The 25793-nt window shown below is 47.2% G+C and overlaps 1 protein-coding gene across 1 annotated transcript in view; it reads left to right on the top strand.

The window, feature by feature from the left end:
- The window catches only part of LOC124596333 (BMP-binding endothelial regulator protein), a 694738-nt gene that overhangs the window by 597972 nt on the left and 70973 nt on the right, over positions 1 to 25793 (top strand). Inside the window, exons 4-5 of the mRNA XM_047135436.1 lie at positions 5101 to 5203; positions 18937 to 19113. Of these exons, the coding sequence (XP_046991392.1) occupies positions 5101 to 5203; positions 18937 to 19113 (280 nt within the window). The remainder of the gene's footprint in view (positions 1 to 5100; positions 5204 to 18936; positions 19114 to 25793) is intronic.

Raw genomic sequence — 25793 nt, 5'->3', positions numbered from 1 at the left:
CGCGGTTGTAATCTGATGAATTATGTGTAATCGCCGGCCATTATGGTGTTTCCCCGTGTTCCGCATAACTTACCCGGGTGGCGCGCGCGGCATGTTGATGAGGCGAGGACGGCGCACGATCTGCCGGCCGGCCGCGACGGCGGCGCGCGCGTCCCGCGCAGCCTGTCCGACCTGACGCCGCGATGCTTATCCAGCCGAGTCCGGCCGCGCTCGCTCACACGCCAGCGACTGCCTGCCTCCCGCCGACGGTTCTAGACGCTCCACCAGTATAGGCGGACTGCTGGGAAACAGTTCGCTACTAGCTAGCCATATTCAAGGAACGCAGCTCTTGAATGAATCTCTCACTCTACACCACTGCGTTGAGCGTATCATACTATCCGGACAGCCATTTGTAATGCGGATTGACCTCAACATACCGGGTGATAATACACTACTGGCCATTAAAATTGCTACACTACGAAGATGACGTACTACAGACGCGAAATTTAACCGACAGGAAGAAGATGCTGTGATATGCAAATGATTAGCTTTTCAGAGCATTCACACAAGTTGGCGCCGGTGGCGACACCTACAACGTGCAGACGTGAGGAAAGTTTCCAACCGATTTCTCATACACAAACAGCAGTTGACCGGCGTTGCCTGGTGAAAAGTTGTTGTGATGCCTCGTGTAAGGAGGAAAAATGCGTACCATCACGTTTCAGACTTCGATAAAGCTCGGATTGTAGCATATCGCGATCGCGGTTCATCGTATCGCGACATTGCTGCTCGCGTTGGTCGAGATCCAATGATTGTTAGCACCATATGGAATCGGTGGGTTCAGGAGGGTAATACGGAACGCCGTGCTGGATCCCAACGGCCTCGTATCAATAGCAGTCGAGATGACAGGCATTTTGTCCGCATGGCTGTAACGGATCGTGCAGCCACGTCGCGATCCCTGAGTCAACAGGTGGAGACGTTTGCAGGACAACAACCACCTGCACGAACAGTTCGACGACGTTTGCAGCAGCATGGACTATCAGCTCGGAGACCGTGGCTGCGGTTACCCTTGAAGCTGCATCACAGACAGGAGCGCCTACGATGGTGTACTCAACGACGAACCTGTGTGCACGAATGGCTAAACGTCATTTTTTCGGATGAATCCAGGTTCTGTTAACAGCATCATGATGGTCGCATCCGTGTTTGGCGACATCGCGGTGAACACACATTGTAAGCGTGTATTCGTCATCGTCATACTGACGTATCACCCGGCGTGATGGTATGGGGTGCCATTGGTTACACATCTTATCACCTCTTGTTCGCATTGACGACACTTTGAACAGTGGACGTTACATTTCAGATGTGTTACGACCCGTGGCTCTACCCTTCATTCGATCCCTGCGAAACCCTACATTTCAGCAGGATAATGCACGAGCGCGTGTTGCAGGTCCTGTACGGGCCTTTCTGGATACAGAAAATGTTCGATTTCTGCCCTGTCCAGCACATTCTCCTGAATTCTCACCAACTGAAAACGTCTGGTCAATGGTGGCCGAGCAACTGGCTCGTCACAATACGCCAGTCAGTACTCTTGATGAACTGTGGTATCGTGTTGAAGCTGCATGGGCAGCTGTACCTGTACACGTCATCCAAGCTCTGTGTGACTCAATGCCCAGGCGTATCAAGGCCGTTATTACGGCCAGAGGTGGTTGTTCTGGGTACTGATTTCTCAGGATTTATGCACCCAAATTGCGTGAAAATGTAATCACTTGTCAGTTCCAGTATAATATATTTGTCCAATGAATACTCGTTTATCGTCTGCATTTCTTCTTGGTGTAGCAATTTTAATGGCCAGTAGTATAACTAAACGCCGCGCGGGGTAGCCGCGCGGTCCAGCCGCCTTGTCACGGTCCAAGCGGCTTCCCCCCGTTGGTGGTTCGTGTCCTCCCTCGGGCATAGGTGTGTGTGTGTGTGTGTGTGTGTGTGCGTGTGTGTGTGTGTGTCGTCCTTAGCATACGTTAGTTTAAGTTGGATTGAGTAGTATGTAAGCTTAGGGACCGATGACCTCAGCAGTTCGGTCCTACAAGACCTTACCACAGATTTCCAGAAATAATTAAACTGTACCTATTTAACACGTTATAATACAAGAAACTAATTACCGTACGAGTACCAAACTTGGTAGGATTACTGTCAAGGACATGGGGAACAGAAATGACGCGGAGCCACTTCAATTGAAACACTTTTAATTTGCTTCTACGGTACATCATACCGTTACATACCGGTACAAACGGGGCTCAATACGGCGCCCATCAGTGACCAGAAGTGCCTGAAAGCGCAGGATTGCATACTGGACAGCAGAACGAAGGATGTCCGAAGGTATGCTGGCATCATCCGTGGGACGATTTTCTGTGATCTACGTTTCCTCTCATCTCGTCTGGAGATCGCACTACCACTTTATTACCGACATATCAGCACAATTTTGAGTTCCGACCTTTTTACACTGTTCACCATGCTTCTCCTTCTTTTCTGCGATGTACTATTGTTCTTTTGCCACTCGATATAACTATTTCTTCAGACGCAATGTCTGAAGTGTCTGATAGGAGGTCTGACGGACCTCAGCTGTTTACTTGTGTAATAAAATGGAATACCTACAGCCACCCTCACGACGTTATTTGTTGTGTGGCTACCAGTGTTGGTGCTTCAGTACACCATCCTCAGGCCTTAACTGACGCTGAGGAGTTGACTCCAGTCATATACACGTTTCGTCAGTGGCCAACATCTATGAATTCATTTTCGCAGATTACCTGTAACAACGATGTTGTGTCTCTAGCCATCAACTAGTTGCTGAACTTGTTTTCGTAGACTGCCTGTAACAATCATGTTGTGTCTCTAGCCATCAACTAGTAGCCATCAACTAGTAGTTGATGGTTGGAGACAGAACATCGTTGTTACCGGTGGTCTGCGAAAACCAGTTCATAGATGTTGGCCACTGACGAGACGTGTTTATGACTGGAGTTAACCCCTCAGCGTCAGTTAAGGCCTGAAGATGGTGCACTGAAGCACCGAAACTGGTAGCCATATAATAAATAACATCGTAAAGACGGCTCTAGTTTTTCAATTTTAGTACATAAAATCAAGGAGGACTCTCATGTCACAGCTTAGCATACAGCTTCCAAATTGGTGCCCCCTTCACAACAATGAGCAGTTTCTAAATTTGGTGCAAGAAGAAATTGTCGCCCCTTGTACTGTCCTTGACCGGCATCGGGAAGACAGTTTGCGGCGAAAAGTTCTTGATCACAAGATTTTGCGCTAGTGTCCTTGATATAATCCCAAACGTGACCGCAGTGTCTCGCACAGTGAAGGCATTTGACACTATTGATTGTGAATCGTCCATCAGTGGCCATCTGGGTGCTATTCGAGAAGCATAGGCTGTTTGCGGGCACCGGTTTAAATTTTTTGCCTTCTGTCGTCGCCGGACCCCACGAAGCCATGGACGCAAGTTGTCAACAAGGCACTGTTCAAGCTGGTGCTGGTTCCATAATGGTGTGGGCTGTGTTTACAAGGAATGGAGTGGATTCTGGTTATGTTCAACTATTTGGATACCATTTGCAGCCGTTCGTGGACTTCCTGTGTCCAAACAACGATGAAATGGATGACAATGCATCATGTCACCGAGCCACAATTGTTTGCAATTTGTTTGAAAAACATTCTGGGCAATTCAAGCGAACGATTTGGCCACCCCGATAGCCCGCCATGAATGCCATCGAACATTTATGGGACATAATCGAGAGGTCAGTTAGTACACAAAATCCCGCACCGGCAACACTTCCGCCATTATAGACGGGTGTAGAGGTAGCGTTGCTCAGTGTTTCTGTAAGGAACTTGCAACGACTTGTTGAGTCCATACCACGTCGAACTGCTGCACTACGCAGGGCAAAAGAAGGTGCGACACGATATTAGGACTTTTGTCACCTCAGTGTAGGCAATGCTCATTCCGTAGATATTTTTATCTGTTAATAGTCAGCTAGAGTTAAATACCGGCTGGTTCAGGAGGAATGGTTAGAAGAAGATGAAGGTAAACGATTGGAATTTTGTTGTTGGTTACTTTTCCAATCACCGAGTAATCCCATTAATACTGTTTATTGCTGAAGGCATTGTCACTCTTGAAAGTTTCAACAGTACTCGTAACTCACATTGGTGATCTGACGAAGACTTCTGTGGATACACATTTTCAGGTACACTTCTCTGTAAATGTGTGGTGTGGTATGGTAGATAATCAGTTGATTGAGTCTGTTGCGTTTCCACATCGTCTTACGGAGTCCCATTGCCTAGGTCTTTTCGGAAACTTGCTTACGTCGTTATTGGCAGAGGTTCCTTTGCCTACAAGGAGGGTGTTTTTTCCCAGCATGTAGGGGACCCTAAACATTCTAGTCGTCAGGTAAAATACAATCTAAACCTAACGTTCCGCAGAAGCTGGATCGGCAATGATGGGCTACGGGCATGACTGAAAGGCGAACTCTGCAAAGAAAAACTACACACCAGAGACGTATTAATCGGATCAAGAGTAGTTCTACCCTCATAGAAGAACGCCAAGACGATCTCAGAGCTACTCGTGGTGGTGTTAAGAGAATTAGAAGGCGCATTGAAATCGCAGGTGGAATTTATGAAAATCTATTTTGAAATTAATGATTCGACTTTGGTAAGCAGCTTCTGTAAGTTTTTATATGAGTTCATTCTAACAACCGTATCTCTCTTACCAATAACAAATAATTTGGCCCATGTTGTCTGGAATGTTTTATTAGAATCAGTCAACACTATCATCCGTTAAAATACAGGGTCGAAAAATTCTCATAAAATTATTTCAGCAAATACTTCGTGCACCATAATGTAGGCAACTCACCTTACGAGTAGATGTTTACTCCCAGGTGCGGACCATGTAACTTTGGTTGCCTAGCTGAAGGTGCATGAAATATTTGCCAAACCAGTTTTATTTTGGCCACTCTGTATCTGCTTATCAGCCTGATACAGCCTGTGTAGTTGTGTAGAGACGCAGTAAAGATGCTGCAGACAGGTTGCAGTCTCTGTCAGACCGTAAACGTAAGCAGGCGCTCCCCCACTGTGTTCCAGAACGGGCGAGTGCAGTGCCAGCCGCAGGAGTGCCCCAGCCACGAGGGCTGCCACGTGCTCGTCGACGATCCCAGGAACAACTGCTGCCGGCGCATCTGCAAGGGTGAGTACAGAGCACACCACAGCTTCCAGTCTGTCCGCAAGTTGCAGGGGCCGGACAAAAATATGGGCACACGCAGCGAGAAATGCACCCTTGAGCATAAATGCCGATCCTAGCCTGGCAGGGTTCTCAGTACGTTGCCAGCGCCAGTTGCGGTCAGAAAGGTGTTCTGTGTAATTGTGAGTGCACTGTTCGGAGCTAAGCGAATTCGAACGCATGCGAACTGATGGTGCTCGTATGGCGAGTGCAGTGTACAGAGGGAGGACAAAAATATGGAAGCAGCGGTGTTTGCTGTTTCAAGAGGCACCACATCAAAGATATATACACTACTGGTCACACCACGAAGATGACATGCTACAGAAGCGAAATTTAACCGACAGGAAGAAGATGCTGTGATTTGCAAATGATTAGCTTTTCAGAGCATTCACACAAGGTTGGCACCGGTGGCGACACATACAACGTGCTGACGTGAGGAAAGTTTCCAACCGATTTCTCATACACAAACAGCAGTTGACCGGCGTTGCCTGGTGAAACGTTGTTGTGATGCCTCGTGTAAGGAGGAGAAATGCGTACCATCACGTTTCAGACTTTGATAAAGCTCGGATTGTAGCATATCGCGATTGCGGTTTATCGTATCGCGACATTGCTGCTCGCGTTGGTCGAGATCCAATGACTGTTAGGAGAATATGGAATCGGTGGGTTCAGGAGGGTAATACGGAATGTCGTGCTGGATCCCAACGGCCTCGTATCACTAACAGTCGAGTTGACAGGCATCTTATCCGCATGGCTGTAATGGATCGTGCGGCCACGTCTCGATCCCTGAGTCAAGAGATGGGGACGTTTGCAATACAACAACCATTTGCACGAACAGTTCGTCGACGTTTGCAGCAGCATGGACTATCAGCTCGGAGACCATGGCTGCGGTTACCCTTGACGCTGCATCACAGACAGGAGCGCCTGCGATGGTGTTCTCAACGACGAACCTGGGTGCACAAATGGCCAAACGTAATTTTTTAGAATGAATCCAGGTTCTGTTTACAGCATCATGATGGTCGCATCCGTGTTTGGCGACATCGCGGTGAACGCACATTGGACGCGTGTATTCGTCATCGCCATACTGGCGTATCACCCGGCGTGATGGTATGGGGTGCCATTGGTTACACATCTCGGTCACCTCTTGTTCACATTGACGACACTTTGAACAGTGGACGTTACATTTCAGATGTGTTACGACCCCTGGCTCTACCCTTCATTCGATCCCTACAAACCCTACATTTCAGCAGGATAATGCACGACCGCATGTTGCAGGTCCTGTACGGGCCTTCAGATCTCTCACCAATTAAAAACGTCTGGTCAATGGTGGCCGAGCAACTAGCTCGTCACAATACGCCAGTCACTACTCTAGATGAACTGTGGTATCGTGTTGAAGCTGCATGGGCAGCTGTACCTGTACACATCATCCAAGTTCTGACTCAATGCCCAAGCGTATCAAGGCCGTTACTACTGCCGGAGGTGATTGTTCTGGGTACTGATTTCTCAGGATCTATGCACCCAAATAGCGTAAAAATGTAATCACATGTCAGTTCTAGTAAAATATATTTGTCCAATGAATACCCGATTATCATCTGCATTTCTTCTTGGTGTAGCAATTTTAATGGCCAGTAGTGTATATTGCATACAGGGAAAGAGGAAAAACCTCATCCTCTACCAGGTGTACAAGTATGAAACCAGAATTTAGTTGCAATAATTAGACGTGTGTTGTTTGCAACTGATAAACAATATTGTCTTCAAAATAATCTCCATTGCCATTTATACATTCCTCGTACCTCTCCGGCAGCCTATGAATTCACGGCAAAAAAAACAGTTCTTCTTTTGAAGCGAGCCAGTCAGCGAGCCATTTTCGTACATTTTCATATCAACCGAAGCGTTGTTCAGAGAGAGCGTGTCCCAGTGATGCAAATAGATGACAGTCGGACGGAACCAAGTCTGGAGAATAAGCCGCGTGCCCTAGTATTTCCCATCTGAACGCCTCGATCGTTTCCCTGACCCATTTTGCTGTGTAATGGGACGTTATCATGGAGCAACATGACTTTGTGTTGAGTTTTTCCATATTCCGGTCGTTTTTCACGTAATGCTCGATTTAAATCGATCATTTGCTGTTGTTAGCGATCAGTGTTAACGGTTTCACCAGGTTTTAGCAGCCCATAATTGAAGACACATTCTGATCCCACCAAACACAGAGCATTGTCTTCTTTCCAAAGCGAGTTGGTCTTGCAGTGGTTGTCGATGGTTTGCCTGGATTCACCCATCATTTTCGACGCTTAATATTCTCGAAATATATCCATTTTTCATCACCTGTCACTATTCGTTGGAGAAATGACTTTCTTTTGTACTTGGCGAGCAGCGTTTCACAAGTGGTCTTTCGATTTGCCTGCTGTCTTTCATTCAGGTCATGCGGAACCCATTTTCCCACTTTCTGCAGCTTTCCCATAGCTTTCAACCGAAGAGAAACGACTTTCTGCATCACATTCAATTGTTCCGCGAGTTTGAGTATAATCTTCATCCAATATCGCTTGCAATTCGTTGCCTTCGAACTTTTTCGGTGGTTTCCCGACCTCGTCGGAAATGGAAATTTGTTGTAAGTTCTATGGGACCACACTGCAGAGGTCATCGGTCCCTAGGCTCACACAGTACGTAATCTAACTTAAACTAACTTACGCTAAGGACAACACACACACACACACACACACCCATGCCCAAGGAAGGACTCAAACCTCTAACGTAGGGAGCTGCGCGAACCGTGGCAACGCGCCCTTAGACCGCACGGCTACCCCGCGCGGCCGGCGCGCTCGTCCTTTCTCACGTCAAAATCACCACCTTCGAATTTTTTAAATCACTCGAAACAGTATGTTTTCCGAAGAGCATGTTTAACCGAAAGCTTCGACAAGCATTCGATGCGATTCTGCAACAGCTTTCTTCAAATGATAACGGAAAACCAATGCCGTCCGCAAATCGTCGTACGTATGCACGAAACGCGACATGTTCACGGGTTTGAAACAGATAACGATGTATGGAACTTGGGTTACTGTGTGTTTACATTCGTCGTCAGCCATTACAGGTAGCAGATGGCGCTATAGACGTGGTCTCACGGGCCCTACTCTGACTGCTAGCACCATCTATAAGGAAATTCAGGTTTCATACTTCTAAACCTGGTAAGTCACAACGGGGACGAAAATGTGTGTTGAGTGATCATGAACGACTGTCATTGAAGTCACGACTCACGAAAAATAAGGAGACGACATCTGCAGAAGTCACTACAGAACTCAATGTGCTCTCGAACCCTGTCAGTACTAAGACAACACGAAGGCTCCATAAGCAGGCAATTCCAGGGCGTATTGGAGTTCCAGATCCATTCATTAGTGATTCAGATCCCTGTAACAGGAAAACGAGATGCCCAAGCCTTAAAACCTGGTTTATAAAGCAATGGACGAATGTCATTTTGCCGGATGAGTCTCGCTTCACACGGTTTCCAACCTTTAGCCGAGTTTACGTCCCAAGGCTGAAACATAGCGGAGGTTCGGTAATGATTTGGGCAAAAATCCCATGGGTCCCATGGCTACTCTGCAAGCTCGCCTTACTGCTACGGATTATGTGAACATTTTGGCTGATGGGGACCATCCCATGGGACAATGTTTGTCCCGCAGTGGTGATGCTGTGTTGCAAGCCGATAGGACCTATGGTCACACAGCTCACATCGTCCCAGACTACTTTTACGAGCACGAGGATGAATTGTTGCATCTGCCCTGGCCACCATAGTCACCAGATTTCGATATTATTGAGCCTTTCCTGCCTGCTTTGGAGAGAAGGATGCGTGACCGCTATCCAGCTCCAACAATGTAACCCCAACATACAAATATTTAGCAGGCAGAATGTAACAAATTTCCTTTGAAAACCGTACATGGCCTGTATTTATCCATTCCAAGAACTCTGGATTCTGTTTTGAATGCCAGCAGTTTTCCTATACCGTATTAGGCAAGGTAATATGTTGTATTTTTGGTGTTTCCATATTTCTGTCCGTCCTCTGTACACTGTGCACGGAACCTTCGCTGGGCAGTTAAACCTGGCACTAAACTTTAATGGGTATAGCCCCATATACATCTATTTGATTACTCTGTAGTTCACAGTTAAGTGTCTGCCACAATCCCTCTTTTGCTGTTACACTTTCTTTTACGATTCACGCCGTCCGTATTGCTTAATATATGTCCATTTATTACGTCGTTTCGGGTAGTGCCCTCGACAAATCTGTAAATAAGATCAAAGTAACGTAAGAATTCAAAGTGTTGCGTACACATTACTAGCCGACAAAAGTGAAAAATCACCGACCGAAATTCAAATCTACGGAAACAATGGTCTAAGTTTTGGTTGGCGAAGTCTTACTTTTATCGAACAAGAACATAATATTCCACTTAAAAAGACATTTTGCTTGTAATGTAAAACAAACCGACGTTTTTCGTTGACAGTGGGTATTGGATGAAACATGTGATGAGCAGCATTTGTCTGTATGCCAGCAAATTTGAGGTGCTGTAGAGGCAGTCTTTGAGAACAAACTGAGGATAGCAGACCGTTTCCGGGAACGCCATCCATCGGTGCTGTTGAGTGTCCACATCACGTAGCGTAACGCCTGTCGCTAGGCCACCCATACTGCTGCAAAACTGAGTTACACTCGCTGACGGAGCGCATACAGAACTCCTCATAAAGGCTAGTTTACACGATGAAACTGGTTGCGAACCCGAGTTTCGAAACTGAACTATTGGCCACTGCTTATGCGAGGCGCGGGGTTGCGCCATTCACTGGCTAAACTGAACTGTTTCAGCTTGTTTCAACTACTAGTCGTGCGTGGTTTGATGTTAGCTGTTCTGTCGGTAGCGTGTATATAACGTTAAATATGAAGCGAGGAACGGAGCAAATCGTTCGCTTCTTGGACATCTACTGCTTGCACGGGTGTTCGTAGGATTTCAATGGTGCAGTCTACAAGAGCAAGAAGCGACGTGTTGCTGCGCTTGGGGCCGTCCTGCGTGATTTGGACATGGCTGGACAGACGAGCTCTGAGATGAAGAGCAAAAATCATACCACTAGAAAGACATACACGAATGAATTACGAAAAACACATGCAAGTAAAATGCCTGGCCGTGGAACAGGCAACACCTACTGTAAAGACGAATACGAATCCCCGCTTGCCGGAAAACGCAACATGAATTGCAATTTCAGTTCTGGCGACAGTGCCTCACGCATTATGGTGTCTTCTTCCTTCCTTGTCGCACCATAAAAAGAAAAGTAAACTGTTCTGATGAAATTTTCAGATGGCTGAAATAGCTTCTCGGATCTTCCACAATAATTTCTTGCAGCAAAGTCGCTGAAAACCCGAGCTGACGTCTTTTTTTAAGCCAACCACGAACTCAAAGCACATCTCTTATTTCATGTACACGAGTATCAACTCTGTCACTACTTGTGCAGCTGTCAGAATTTACATTTCAGAGACGATTTTGATGCTCACAAAACGCCTGAAATGAAGAGTGCACTCGTGTCGCTGCATCCACAGCGCCCCACTTGGGAGTATTTACAGCTGGGGGGGGGAGGGGGGGGTAAATGTAATTTTATGTGGGGTAGATACAAAATGGTTCAGTTATTTGTTTGTAATGAAACTAATTTATTTTCAAAAGATCATTTCTGTTATCAGTATTTCGTGCGACTGTAATACTGATTACTTAAGTTACCAATAATTACAACCCCCCCCCCCCCCCCCACAATACTGGCTTTAACGGTGACGCAATGTGGCGGAGATTACACCGTGCGAAACGAATGTATGAACATCTTCCTTACATAGTCCACCCTCTGCACTCAATACTAAGTACCACGCATCTATGGCAGTAAAACACAAAAAGAAATGAAATGATCGTATGGAATGGTTGGCCGGGAGGCCCCATGCGGGGAAGTTCGGCCGCCGTATTGCAAGTCCTTTGTAGTTGACGCCACTTCGGCGACTTGCGAGTCAATGACGATGAAGAACACACCAACACCCAGTCATCACGAGGCAGAGAAAATCCCTGACCCCGTCGGGAATCGAATCCGGGACCCGTGCGCGGGAAGCGAGAACGCTACCGCAAGACCACGAGCTGCGCACAGTAAAACACAGACATGTACTTCAGACATGTTTAAATATCCCATGAATATGTCTTCTTCGAGTTGTAGGTAGCTCCCACTGTGGACCAGGAATTAGTTCATTATTCACTTCGAAAGAATAAACGAAATAATTGACAGCACGGCAACAAATACCAGGGTTACCCAGAACGTAATGAACCGTATTTTTTTTTATTCAACAATTCCTTACTGAACATAATGAGAATTACACACACGAAAGAATGGTGTTTTATCTATACACCCCATGCTCCTAAGTAATCTCAATCCCGTTCTACGGCCTTCGTCCAGCGCGAAACAAGGGCGTGTATGCCCTGTCGATAGCAATCGCCGGCCGTTGTGACCGAGCGGTTCTAGGCGCTTCTGTCCGGAATCGCGCTGCTGCTACGGTCGCAGATTCGAATCCTGCCTCGGGCATGGATGTGTGTGATGTCCTTAGGTTAGTTAGGTTTAAGTAGTTCTAAGTCTAGGGGACTGATGACCTCAGATATTAAGTGGTTCAAATGGTTCAAATGGCTCTGAGCACTATGGGACTTAACTTCCTAGGTCGTCAGTGCCCTAGAACTTAGAACTACCTAAACCTAACTAACTAAGGACATCACACACATCCATGCCCGAGGCAGGATTCGAACCTGCGACCGGCAGATGTTAAGTCCCATAGTGCTTAGAGCCATATGAACCATTTGATAGCAACCCTTGTCCTGGTGGCGGAGCCAGTGCTTCACTGTGGGAATCACCTCCTCATCGTCCTCAAAATGCCTTCCACGAGTGCCATCCTTTAATGGCCCAAACTCGCGAATGACAATATCAGCTCGCTGAAACATGTCAGGTGTGACAGCCGTGGATGGTCTCACCGACCGCTGCAAATCGCGGAGCTCCGGCGAAGCGCTTTCTGATGACCTCACCCTCCGTGTCCAGCGACTAACTGTACTTCTGTCGATAGCAGATGCTCCATAGACTTTGCATAAGCGTTTGTGAATATTCCCCACAGTTTCTTTCTCTGCAGTGTGAAATTCAATGACGGCACATTGCTTGTAACATACACAACCTACATAACCCATTTTGAAACTGTCCTGCAGCTATGCTATCTCTCAGAAGTGACTGAAACTTGGCGACCTCACTCAGGAGGCTTCACATAATACATATTTAACGTTTCGCATTCGTATCATTGCTTTCGGCTGAGAAAAAAAATGCGGTGCATTACTTTCTGGGCAACCCACGTACGTAATGGCTACTACGTTGCTGTAGGGCCTACACTGCATTATTATTTATTATTATTATTTTTATTATTAGGAGCAGTGGTCAGATGCAAAGCATTGGTAGCTTGAATTCTTTCAATTTCCGCCAGTTCACAATAAGGAGTCGACCGATCAAGTAATTTACAAAAAGTAGGCCTAAGCATAGTGCACACATTTTAATGTGGTTGATTTTAAATGCGGGCGCACTGTGTGGTTGAAGCAAGTGACGTTAGGAAGACGAGTGGTGCAGGGGAAGCATATTTTACAACAAGTGTCTTCCCTCAATGCGAACAGTGAACTTTCTTTTCTGAGAAGTAATAGGAGATAGCACTCGCGATGCACTGAGAACTGCTTCAACATTCCACAAGAAAAAGTTGTTAAAAATAAGCAGCGCCAATTGTATCACTGACTCATTAGCTCGTGGTCCACTGAAACACGTTACAAAAACTAAATATCAATCATCTTTCGTTATTTTAGAAATACAATTACTTTTCACTCTAAAGTTTACTTAGGTGCCAATGTTGATGATGACGTGAGGGGAGGAGGTTGTAATACCTAGTATCTCGTTGAACTTAGGATAACTGGTCTCGGAATGGTTGGGAACGACTGGTCCACTGCAACTTCGCAACTTAATGTCGTCGTGTAAACTAGCCTTAATGGAGCCGCTAGTATGCTTTGGGGACGCTATGACGTTAGATGGCGCCTGACGCGTCCACGCCCGTCACAGCAGCACAGCGTGGACTGGTAGGCAGAGGGGTGTCAGCATCGCAACTCATTATCTGACACGTTTGCTGACGGAGGGGCAGGCGTTATCCTTTACTGTCTTTCGAACATGGTTTGCTATCCTCAGTTATCTTCTCAAGGCACGCTCTACAACTCTTCGATGTTGCACAGAAGTACTATTTCTGTCCTATATTTTATTTTATGCTGTTGGCCAGTGTTGATCGCACAGCTATTTTCATGGTCTACTACAAAATACATCAAAGAATCTTTCAAAACACACATAGTCACATGACTACATAAAAATTACAAAATATACCAAAAATTTAAGAATGAGAAGAACCCATGTGCAATACCACATGATAAAAAGATTAAAGGTTGCACACATATACTTATGGCAGGACATATTTCATTTCCCGCCCAGAAGTAAACATGCTGATGTCGTTGTCAAAGTGGACTCACCTGCGCTTGAATGAGTACATTAGATTTCACAGAGTGTGCCGAGGCATGTGGAGGCGACCAGTTTCCAGTGTTTGGCCTTTAGTGTTTGCACACGTCCTGCTGTCTTTGCTACAGATCACTGTTTACTGATCTCGTGCTTATACCGGCACTAACTTGCGTTGCACTGTACAGGGTGTTTCACAATTTCTGTTACATGATTCTGGGGGTCGTACAGGGGACTTAGTAGATGAGGTTTTAATAAGGAGCCCATGCCGGAATCGTATCGTTTGACGATTTGATAAGTTTCAGATTTCTCTCTTCACGGTATGCACACCACACTGAGCATAGGGCACTGTCGCCAGTTCCTTTTGTAATTATGACATGTGATGCCCGGCTACAACAGCGGCTGCGAGAAACGGGTCGTCCGCAGCTGGGAGGGGTTGACTGACCATGGTGCTCCATGGACGCACCGCACTGTCGATTTCGAAAAGGATGTCCTCCGTCACTTAGTATAGCACCCGACGACGAGTCCTCGAAACATTAGCCGTGTCGTGGCCTCTTGTAGAGCACACAGGCCAGAACTCGACGTCACGGCCGTATGCGTGCCGTGAAGCGGGAGATTTGAAACTGATCCGATCTTCAAACATCTAAACGGTAGATTTCCGTACATGAGTTCCTTATTAAGACTTTATCTACCAAGTTAGAAGCCTCTAACCGGAATTGTGAAACACCCTGTACAGGGTCTGGTGAACAAAGGATACGCACGTGGATTAATTTGACCGCATGTAAGATTGGACAACATATTAAGCCCGCTCATACGTGCATTAGTATAGTTTGTAATCATTTTATGATCTGATATTGTATATCGTTTAGCTTCATCCTTAGAGGTTTGGTATTTTTGTTTTTAATCTTGATGTTATCAAGTGATTACGTTCGTGTTTTAAAACTTGTTTGATATGTCCTCTAGGATAGCTTGAAAACGGCGGTGTTATGGAAACTGGCCATCGGCAGAAAATAAAATACAGGGTGTAACAATAAGGTATGGCCAAGCTGCCAGGAGAAATTCCTTACATGTAGATGGAAAAAAATGTGTTACATAGAGATGGATCCAGAAAAGCTCTATTTCCATGTTAGAGTTCAACACATGAATTGTGGGAAACACAAAGGAATAGACTGTATCAGCACAGTACGAAACACTTTTCTAAACGAAATGTTCAAAATGCCCTCCGTTAGCAAGGATACTTCCATCAATCTGCTGTCGCAATGGATCCCTGGCGCCCTGATGTATCCCTGGAAATCTGCGTATTGTTTCATTGCATTCCACAATATGTGCACGAAGACTATGTACGTCTTGCACCGGTGTTACGTACACAAGAGCTTACAGATGCACCCACACATGAAAGTCCAATGGGTTTCCGGAGAGCGTCGAGCTACCTATCCGTCCGTCACGGCGGCGAACCTAAGAACTACAACTTACTGTACATTGTAAATAACTGAACCCAGGAGATATTTCGATCACTATATATATTTAAATATAAGGGCGATCACTGCTGTTAGCTGCAGTGGGACATTAAGCAGAATCAGCAGCGACGAGAGAAAATGTGTACCGGACCGGGATTCGAGCCCGCTGAAATGTGTATTCTTATAGGACAACTATCCAAGGAGTTCCACCCAATAATATCCAGACAGCAGACTCTGTACACAATTTATTAAATTGCCAATACTAAACTCTTTTAAATAACAACAAATTCATATAACTTACAAAACTTAACAAATGGTTAAAGAGTGAGCTTTAAAAACAATAACGGTGGTTTGCCACCATAAAATCAAGAACCTTTTATAATGGTGCTTTTAGAGTTTACCCAAAAGACAAAATCCAATAATAAGTTAACTTGGCATTACAATTGAAAATGATTTATATAAAAATCTTTGAGAAAGATAATGGCGCTTGGCACCATAAAATGAAAGAAGCGCAACACACAACTAATAAATATAATAACAAAATAATAATTTGATACAATCAAAGGGCGAATGAAACTCCCAACGCAATCACAGACGAGCGAGCTCTCAACACTTCGGAGCCTTCCCACTAGAAACGGTCCCCGAAATAAACCGCTGTGAGCTCCCCGACGTGCCTCCCACAACTGCCTATCACTTACGCACCTTGGTTATGTTCTGTAACACACGACAGATAATATCAACACAAGATAAAATTCAAAAATCAAATATCAATGTAACATCCCGACAGCACATGATAACCACGGCGCCGTTAACTCGGGCGCTCTTAATAAGTGCTGGAAGCACACAAATCTCAAACAATTCTCGCTTATTAAAACGAAACAATAAAAGCCAAGCGCACATGAATAGTCAAACCACAGCCTCAGAAGCGCCTTAACGACACCAAACGCGACTATTCCACCAAGTTAATAATAACACAGTAAAAAAAAAATGCAGAACATACCACTAAATGCTGTTACACAACCAAATTGACGAGATCGTGTTGTTCAGGTCCCAGAAGACCACATATACCAAGCAGCAGTAATTCCCTATGTACACTCCTGGAAATTGAAATAAGAACACCGTGAATTCATTGTCCCAGGAAGGGGAAACTTTATTGACACATTCCTGGGGTCAGATACATCACATGATCACACTGACAGAACCACAGGCACATAGACACAGGCAACAGAGCATGCACAATGTCGGCACTAGTACAGTGTATATCCACCTTTCGCAGCAATGCAGGCTGCTATTCTCCCATGGAGACGATCGTAGAGATGCTCGATGTAGTCCTGTGGAACGGCTTGCCATGCCATTTCCACCTGGCGCCTCAGTTGGACCAGCGTTCGTGCTGGACGTGCAGACCGCGTGAGACGACGCTTTATCCAGTCCCAAACATGCTCAATGGGGGACAGGTCCGGAGATCTTGCTGGCCAGGGTAGTTGATTTACACCTTCTAGAGCACGTTGGGTGGCACGGGATACATGCGGACGTGCATTGTCCTGTTGGAACAGCAAGTTCCCTTGCCGGTCTAGGAATGGTAGAACGATGGGTTCGATGACGGTTTGGATGTACCGTGCACTATTCAGTGTCCCCTCGACGATCACCAGTGGTGTACGGCCAGTGTAGGAGATCGCTCCCCACATCATGATGCCGGGTGTTGGCCCTGTGTACCTCGGTCGTATGCAGTCCTGATTGTGGCGCTCACCTGCACGGCGCCAAACACGCATACGACCATCACTGGCACCAAGGCAGAAACGACTCTCATCGCTGAAGACGACACGTCTCCATTCGTCCCTCCATTCACGCCTGTCGCGACACCACTGGAGGCGGGCTGCACGATGTTGGGGCGTGAGCGGAAGACGGCCTAACGGCGTGCGGGACCGTAGCCCAGCTTCATGGAGACGGTTGCGAATGGTCCTCGCCGATACCCCAGGAGCAACAGTGTCCCTAATTTGCTGGGAAGTGGCGGTGCGGTCCCCTACGGCACTGTGTAGGATCCTACGGTCTTGGCGTGCATCCGTGCGTCGCTGCGGTCCGGTCCCAGGTCGACGGGCACGTGCACCTTCCGCCGACAACTGGCGACAACATCGATGTACTGTGGAGACCTCACGCCCCACGTGTTGAGCAATTCGGCGGTACGTCCACCCGGCCTCCCGCATGCCCACTATACGCCCTCGCTCGAAGTCCGTCAACTGCACATACGGTTCACGTCCACGCTGTCGCGGCATGCTAGCAGTGTTAAAGACTGCGATGGAGCTCCGTATGCCACGGCAAACTGGCTGACACTGACGGCGGCGGTGCACAAATGCTGCGCAGCTAGCGCCATTCGACGGCCAACACCGCGGTTCCTGGTGTGTCCGCTGTGCCGTGCGTGTGATCATTGCTTGTACAGCCCTCTCGCAGTGTCCGGAGCAAGTATGGTGGGTCTGACACACCGGTGTCAATGTGTTCTTTTTTCCATTTCCAGGAGTGTATATACTGTACAAAACCGCCCTTCTTAGGCATACGTTACCTAACACATCGACTGCCAAATGTACCATACATGAACGCATCACCGGGCAGGACTCCAGTTGAGCAAATAAATTAGTACCAACAAATATCGTAACGAGCCACGCACACAGCAAAAAGTTCCAACAACACCGTCCCACATCAGAAAAGTTCAGAAACCGCTGCTGGAGCTTCCAGGGGAAAATCTGAAGAGCCAACCGAGCCCACACCCTAACCTGGCAGACGACTCCAAAATTCAGCAACTAGTTGTCTCCGGGCCAGAGTATCACAGGACCCCACCGGACCTCCACATCAGACAGGCAGAAAGAACAAGTACGCCGACTCCAATTAATGACCACCGCATGGCCAGCACAGCGGCGAGTCGCCTCCGCCGCAGACCACTCTGCTCATATTGCGAGGCAGAACAACCTTAGCGCTAGTCACTCTCAGGTCAGGCAGAGCGAACTTCACGTTCCGTGCAATACCCAGAAAAACCAACTACCACCTCGCTTTCCGCCGGCCACCGCAAGCACACGCCAGCGACGTCATAGCAGATCGCCACCGGAGCACCACCCGCACCAGGACAGCGAACTATAATCGATTACAGTGCGCGCTCTGAACAAGATCACAGGATAGCGGCGCGCGCCATATCACCCGCCATCCGGGACACATCGTTATCGCAACTGCACGGACTAACTCGGCACACCTCACAGCCCAACCACACTCCCACCGACCGCCACCTATCCGCAGTCCCTGTCCATTATACTCCCGTTCGCTACTCAAGAGATTCCCACAAGAGGTCGGACGTATTCGTGCATTTGGTATATAAAAAATCGTTTCATGTAACGGTGGTAAGTTTTGTTCGTGTGTGTTTCGCTCGATGCATGTGATTATGAAGAGAAAATGAGCTCTAATATGGAAATGTAGTGTTTCTGGACCCATATCCATACAACACATTTTATTGCTCTATGGGTGAAGAATGTTTCCTGAAAGATTAGCCAGACTTTTTTGTTGCACCCTGCCTAGAACAGAGATACGAGAGGCGAGCCTCCGTGTTCTATAGTGCTGATATGCCGACTGATTCAGTAGCAGGTGGACTTCCGCTGTGTGTTGTGGACCATCGCCCGCTGTTGAGCCGTGACCTGTGTGCAGGGTGCGTGCACGAGGGCGTGGAGCACCCGAGCGGCTCCGAGTGGCGGGACGCCAAGGACCCGTGCACGGTGTTCCGCTGCGAGGCGGGCATCGTCACCGAGTCGCAGATCCGCTGCCACGCGCCCTGCCGAGACCCGCTGCCGCCCGCCGCCGGCCAGTGCTGCGCCACCTGTCCAGGTAAGCGGCCGCCGCCCCGCCCAGCGCAACCTAGCACAGTGTCATAACTGCGTCCCGACTTCCCACTCACCTCTCCTGTGCAGCGTAACCGCCGTCAAGTTTTAACCCTCATCTCGAACGAATCGAGCTGCGATCATTAAACATGGTGTCGTTGTCGGGGCCTCTTCACTTATTCCTGCCCCAAAAAATGGTTCAAATGGCTCTGACCACTATGGGACTTAACTGCTGTGGTCATCAGTCCCCTAGAACTTAGAACTACTTAAACCTAACTAACCTAAGGACATCACACACATCCATGCCCGAGGCAGGATTCGAACCTACGACCGTAGCGGTCACGCGGTTCCGGACTGTAGCGCCTTTAACCGCACGGCCACTCCGGCCGGCTATTCCTCCCCCCCCCCCCCCACACACACACACATTCCGATGCTTTATTCCAACAGGGGATGACCTGACTGACACCTCGATTTTATACTACCGCATTGTTGGCTGTTCCGTAAACACCATTCCCATGGTCTTCAGATTTATTCTTGGCACGGTACGTCTGACGACCTTCCCCAGTTCATCCAACATATCTGCATTCTACGGCTGCTACCATACCTGAATTCCCATCACTAAATACTATTGATCCTAAGTAAAGCAATCGACTTTTTCAAGTTATATCCATGCAACTGAACTGTTTCTTCTCGCTGTGCTCCTATATCTACATCTTCACACCGAGTGGTTATAATTAAACTTTCCGTATTTAACACGTTATAACACTGAAACTAATTACCGTACGAGTAACGAACTTGGTAGCATTAATGTCAAGGACATGGGGAACAGAGATAGTGCAGAGTCACTTCAATTGAAACACTTTTAATGTGATGCTACGGTACATCACACCATTACATACCGGAAAGGGGCTCAATACGGTGTCCATCAGTGTCCAGAAGTGCCTGAAAGCGCAGGATTGCATTGTGGACAGCAGAACGAAGCATGTCCGAAGGTATGCTGGCTACCTCTCTTGATATGCTGCGCTCCAGATCAACACCCGTGTGAATGTTCACCTGGTGAACCCTGTCCTTCAGGTAGCCCCACAACCAGAAATCACAGAGAGTCAGATCGGGTGATAATTCGATCGTTTCCAAACGTGTTACGGAGAAGCAGGTGAAATTCACGAGCGATGTGCGGTGGGGCCACATCTTGCATTAAAACTTCTGAGTTCAATGTGTCTCTCTGTAGGGCGAAGCATATAGCAGTAACGCTGTCCAGTCACACGGCACGTCTTTGGTCCCTGAGCACCAACCTATTCAAAAACGTTTGGGCCAATTATGAACGTAGCCGTGAAGTCACACCATACGGTGACACGTTCACCATACAGAGGAACTTCACGCACAGTAATTGGAGGTGAAGATCCCCATACTCTGTGTGTTCACCTCACCCGTCAGAGAAAAATGAGCTTCGTCTATCCACAGGATGGTCCAGGGCCAGGTTTCGTCAATTTCAATTCTTGCGAGAAAGTAGAGAGCGAAGTCAACACGTTGTTGTGCGTCCTATGGTGCAGGCTGCTGTACCACACGCGTCTTATACGGATACCATTTGAAAATGGTTCGAAGCAGCTTCCGCACAGTGGACCAGCTGTCGTGACGCAACACGCGCACTGCCTGACGATCGGGAATTGCGCGTAGCGTTGACTGCCTTAGCAACAGCGATTTCATCAACCACATGTGGTGCAACCGGTCGTCGGCCTCTTCCCGGAGCGACGCCCAGTTCCCCAGCTGATTCGAAGTTGTTCAGCATGCCCTGTACTGCAGGTGGAGAAAGAGGACTCTTCCGTAATCCTCTCAGCCGGCGATATTCTTGAAGTGCGGCTGCAAGGTTACTGTTGGTTTGACAATGGAGCTTCACCAATAATGCCCTGCTCCCTTTGCCCAAGCTCATGTTGACACGCGAACACGTGCACTGCGATTGGTCAGGTGTGTGAAACTATGAATCACGATGACTGATCACGGCACCTGGTGGCCGTAGTTGGAACTGGACGGTGGCGCTGTGACGCATGGTAATCATGCACCCCCAAACTCTGGACATTAGTGCTACCAAGTTTGGTACTGGTACAATAATTAATTTCCTTGTTATAACGTCTCAAATAGGGAAAGATTAATTAATAACCACCAGGTAGATAATCCGCAAGCCACCGTACGGTACTTGGCGGAGGGTACCCTGTACCACTACTTGACCTTCCCCCCACCCCCCATCCCCTCCTCTCGTGTTCCACTCGAAAACAGTGCGAGGGCAAACGACTGTCTGTACGCCTCCTTATGAACCTTAATTTCCCGTATCTTATCTTCGTGGTTCTTCCGCGTAATGTATGTTGGTGGTATTTGAATCGTTCGGCAGTCAGCGTCAAATGCCGGTTCTCTAAATTTCATCAATAGCGTTTCTCGAAAAGAACGTAGCACTTACGTGTTATTCGAACCTGCCAGTAACAAATCTAGTCGCCTACCTTGAATTGCTCCTACGTCTTCCTGCAGATCCATCTCCTCCTGGGCGCATGTACGTTTTCGTCCTGGTCTAGTGTCTAGTGATGGCAAGAGAGCAAGAATAATGATTGCTCAAATGCCTCTATATGCGTTGTAATTAGTGTCTTACACATTTCTGCATTCTGTCAAAAGAGATGGTGTTATGATGCCTCTTTGGTGTACGCCCCTAGTTATTTTTACGTCTGAAAATTTTTCTTCGTTGCGAACGATATGTTGTATTCTGTTTGCCAGGGATCTGTGGCCCTCCGTTTCGATGCCTTTCTGGTCACGGAGTGTCCGGTCAGATGGCTTTGAACCGTTTACTGAATTAACATAAGTGCAAAACTCCTTAGGGTTTCCTGTGAGACTGGCAGACAGAATTTTGCTTTCAAATTCGTTGAACGCTTCACACAGGGTTTTTCTTCCTCTAAGTTTTGCTCCGTTCAGTTTTCTTTTGTCTAAGACGTTCTGACGACTGTTACATCTGCAGTGAAGTTCTCTTTGCTCTCAGAGTTTTCTAACACAACTAGATAATTTAAGCTACGCTTTCTGCAACTTTCTGGGTTCGTGAATTGAGACACCAATTTGGCATAGCGAATACAGAGGAGTAGTTGGGTCGCGAAATAACGATGCCACCGCTTTAACCCTTGAGTAGCTAGGGTTTATGCCGGAAACCACTATTTTATTAATTTTTTTAAAAAGTACCGAGGACCTTAGCATGAAACCATTGATGCTGTTGCAAGGAGAGCAGCAGTCACTTGTAGTGCTCAAAGTGGATATTGTGCTACGTGTTTGTTGGAGATTGTGGTCAGTGTGACGCTTTTCTAAAATTATTGTAACGTAAATTTTAGTTTGTACTCCTGTTTTATGAGTGGTTTCGAAATGAATAACACCGTGGCAGTATATAGTTATGGTACAAAATTTATTACATTTGAGGCTCATTCTTGCTTGTTATTTAGGATTATAATTCGTTTTAGATGCCACGAGTTCATGCAAGTTTCGAGATATGAGACTGAGCCTACGAAAAATGCAAATTTGCTTTCAGAGGCTGGCCGTCGTGGCCGAGAGGTTGTAGGCGCTTTAGTCCGGAACCGCGCTGCTGCTACGGTCGCAGGTTAGAATCCTGCCTCGGGCATATGTGTGTGATGTCCTTAGGTTAGTTAGGTTTAAGTAGTTGTAAGTCTAGGGGACTGATGACCTCAGAAGTTAAGTCCCATAGTGCTCAGAGCCACTTGAACCATTTTTTGCTTTCAGAGAAATCACATGAAATGATGGGTGATTGAAAGCTGTATGTCCTAGTGGTTCCGAAGTCAAAACCACCTCCTTAAAACAAATAATTGTTTGCTTTTTGTCAATTTCTTCTCGTATTCGTAGTTTACTATGATAATAAAGATGAATTATGTGAATATTTTTAAAATTATATTTCTTTTCGTGTCGGTGGGACTGAAGCAGTTAATGGAAACTGCCGTGTCTCTACAGACAGGAATCTGTCCCCACTCGTAGACTCCCATCGCGTCTGCTGAACATCGCAGAGCCCTGCGCTGTGGGGGGTGGCGGGCCCTGCGAAGGGCGGAAGGGCGCCATCACCTGCGGCGGAGCCGGGCGGCCGTCGTCGGCCAAATAACAGAGCTGGCTCGCCCGGCGTCTGTATTTGCTCTGCCGTCTAATAAGACATCAGCCGATGATAGATAGCGGCCTTAATGGCCGCCTGCGAGCCCAGCCGGGGTGGTCCACGCCGTGTTCGTGTGTGTGTATGTGTGTGTGTATATATTAATTACCCGCCGGCCAACCTTCCTCCCTTGCCAGGGTCCCAGCCCACTCACCGCAGCAACCCCCGCCGACTATTTTTATCTGCGGCCTGTTACCTTTCGTCTCTCGACGTGTAACTCGCTACAAGGGCCCGCCGGTGAAAAACGAAAGCCAAATAATCACTTTGTTCCCGCGGCTCGGCCAGGTGTGCTCTCACACGAGACCGCGGGGGAGGGGCGGGGATGAGGCAGGGGGGGGGGGGCTGGTGGCCTCTGCGGCCGTTGTTTGACTTGCCAGGCCGACCACACAGACGACCGGCTAATAACATTATTTTTCTCGGCAGGGCTAACCAAATCGCCGCGGGGCCACTCGTTAACCCCTGGTGCTTCAGAGGCACAGCCTCCCACGTGTGTGTGTGTGTTTCTGGAATGCGACGCGCCCGCTACACCTGTGGCGTTCCCGGCAGATTCCCTTGTTCCAACCGACGTGGAATGATACTCTCACAATTTGAGGAACACGTTGTCGCGCAGCGTGTAGCAGCCGCCTGCTAGTCTCTCTTACTGGCGGCGAGGTTGCACACGATCAATTACAACGCACGTGCAGCCTTCCCTCCCCTCCCGAGGAGATCATTTTACGAATAGAATGGGAAGACCTTCTGATAACTCCGGCACTGTACATCTTGACAAACCGCAGAACGAGTTGGAACAGAAGACATCTATTCGAAAAGACGGGGGTTCAGATCTGGACACGACTGCTCTGAGGCCAGTCTCACGTAGTTTCCTTCAGTATGAACGCAGCAGACTCCTGTCACCAGATTTCTCCAATGGAGTCACTATTCTCTCTCTAATGACCTCGATCTCAACGGGGCAGTAAGGTGCCAATCTGTCTTTCTTTCTTTTTCAGCAATAAGTGAATGTAGTTTGTCCACATTTTTTCCAGGCACTGTATTCAGCTCTTGTATTGCGATTCTAGGCGACTGGCGAGGTAAAAATCAGCTGTTGCCTTAATCCCTTCACTCGACTCAGTACGTTTTCCAGGCTCAGATTTGTTTGGATATGGAAACCGGTGAAACTGAGAGTGTGTCAGATTTGGCGCATTTTCCAACAACTCTTACTTCAGCTATTTCCGTTTTCTTTCTCTGGAAGTGTGCTCGGAGCAAATGAACTGTCTTAGTGAAATATGCTTTTTCCCTTCTACAATCGAGCAAGCTTTTTCGGGAATTTTCTTTCTACAGTAAGTACAGAAGACCTGCATATTGTCCGTCAGTTATTGTTTTACCCTTTGCCAATTTAATCAATAAAAAGAATAAATCTTAAACCCCACAAACGACTAGTCATCTCTCCTTACCCAACTACGTCGCAAAGATACATTGCCCCTTTCGCAGTGCGGCTTTTTAATCAGAGGCGGCACAGTGCGGAGATACGTCCAGTAGGTGTTCATTTTTCAATAAATGCGTTAACACTACATGAAATACAGAATAATATTGCATTCTTTTAAATCACATTACAAAGCAAACTGCATAAAAACAAAAGTCATAAGACTGACAGAATTTGAAATGGGCTTCGTATGTTTAATGGTGGTTGTAAGTTCCTATGGGACCAAACCGCTGAGGTCATCGGTCCCTAAGCTTACACACTACTTAATCTAACTTAAACTAACTTAAGCTAAGGACAACAGACACACCCATGCCCGAGGGAGGAGCCGTGCGAACCGTGGCAAGGCGGTGAAGACCGCACGGCTACCCCGCGCGGCCGTATGTTTAACGTATACGCAGTATTAGAACTCTGTGTCCGATCGTCTTAAATCACCAATTTTGACTGTCTCCTCCTAAATGGAAGCACGTATTTGAATACGGTTTTCAAATGTGTATGATGCAATTACAAAGCATTTGAAAGGGTCCCTTATTTAAAAACAATAAAACTGGTTATCACAGGGAGATGCGATGGGATGCATTGAGAAATGTCGATTATTCTCTTAACGTTTAAAACTTTTTCGCATTTAACTCTAGAATCAGTACCCCGCTTTCTGTTCAGTTTCAGTACTGCACAACATTGCGCAAATACTTTAAGCTACGGGGGCTATTCGGAAAGTAAGGAACGACAGGTCGCGAAATGGAAACCACAGTGAAAATCAAAACTGTTTTATTTGCAACAGTTAGCTACAGCTTCCAGCTACTTATCTCCATAGTCGCCGATCCGACTTAGACGTTTGTCGTAGCGTTGTACCAACTTTCCAATACCCTCTTTATAGAAGGCAGCCGCCAGTGCTTTCCGCCAATTCTCTACGCTGGCCTACAGCTCATTGCCTGTGCCAAAATGTTGTCTTCACACCCAGCGGTTCATGTGAGCAGAGATGAAACTCAGAGGGAGACAAGTACGGGCTGTATTGTGGGTAATCGAACATTTCGAATTGAAAACGATACAGGAGCATCTT

Source organism: Schistocerca americana, chromosome 2 (genome assembly GCF_021461395.2).
Source record: "Schistocerca americana isolate TAMUIC-IGC-003095 chromosome 2, iqSchAmer2.1, whole genome shotgun sequence".
NCBI classification, from domain to species: Eukaryota; Metazoa; Arthropoda; class Insecta; order Orthoptera; family Acrididae; genus Schistocerca; species Schistocerca americana.
This window is presented reverse-complemented; position numbering and strand designations above follow the sequence as displayed.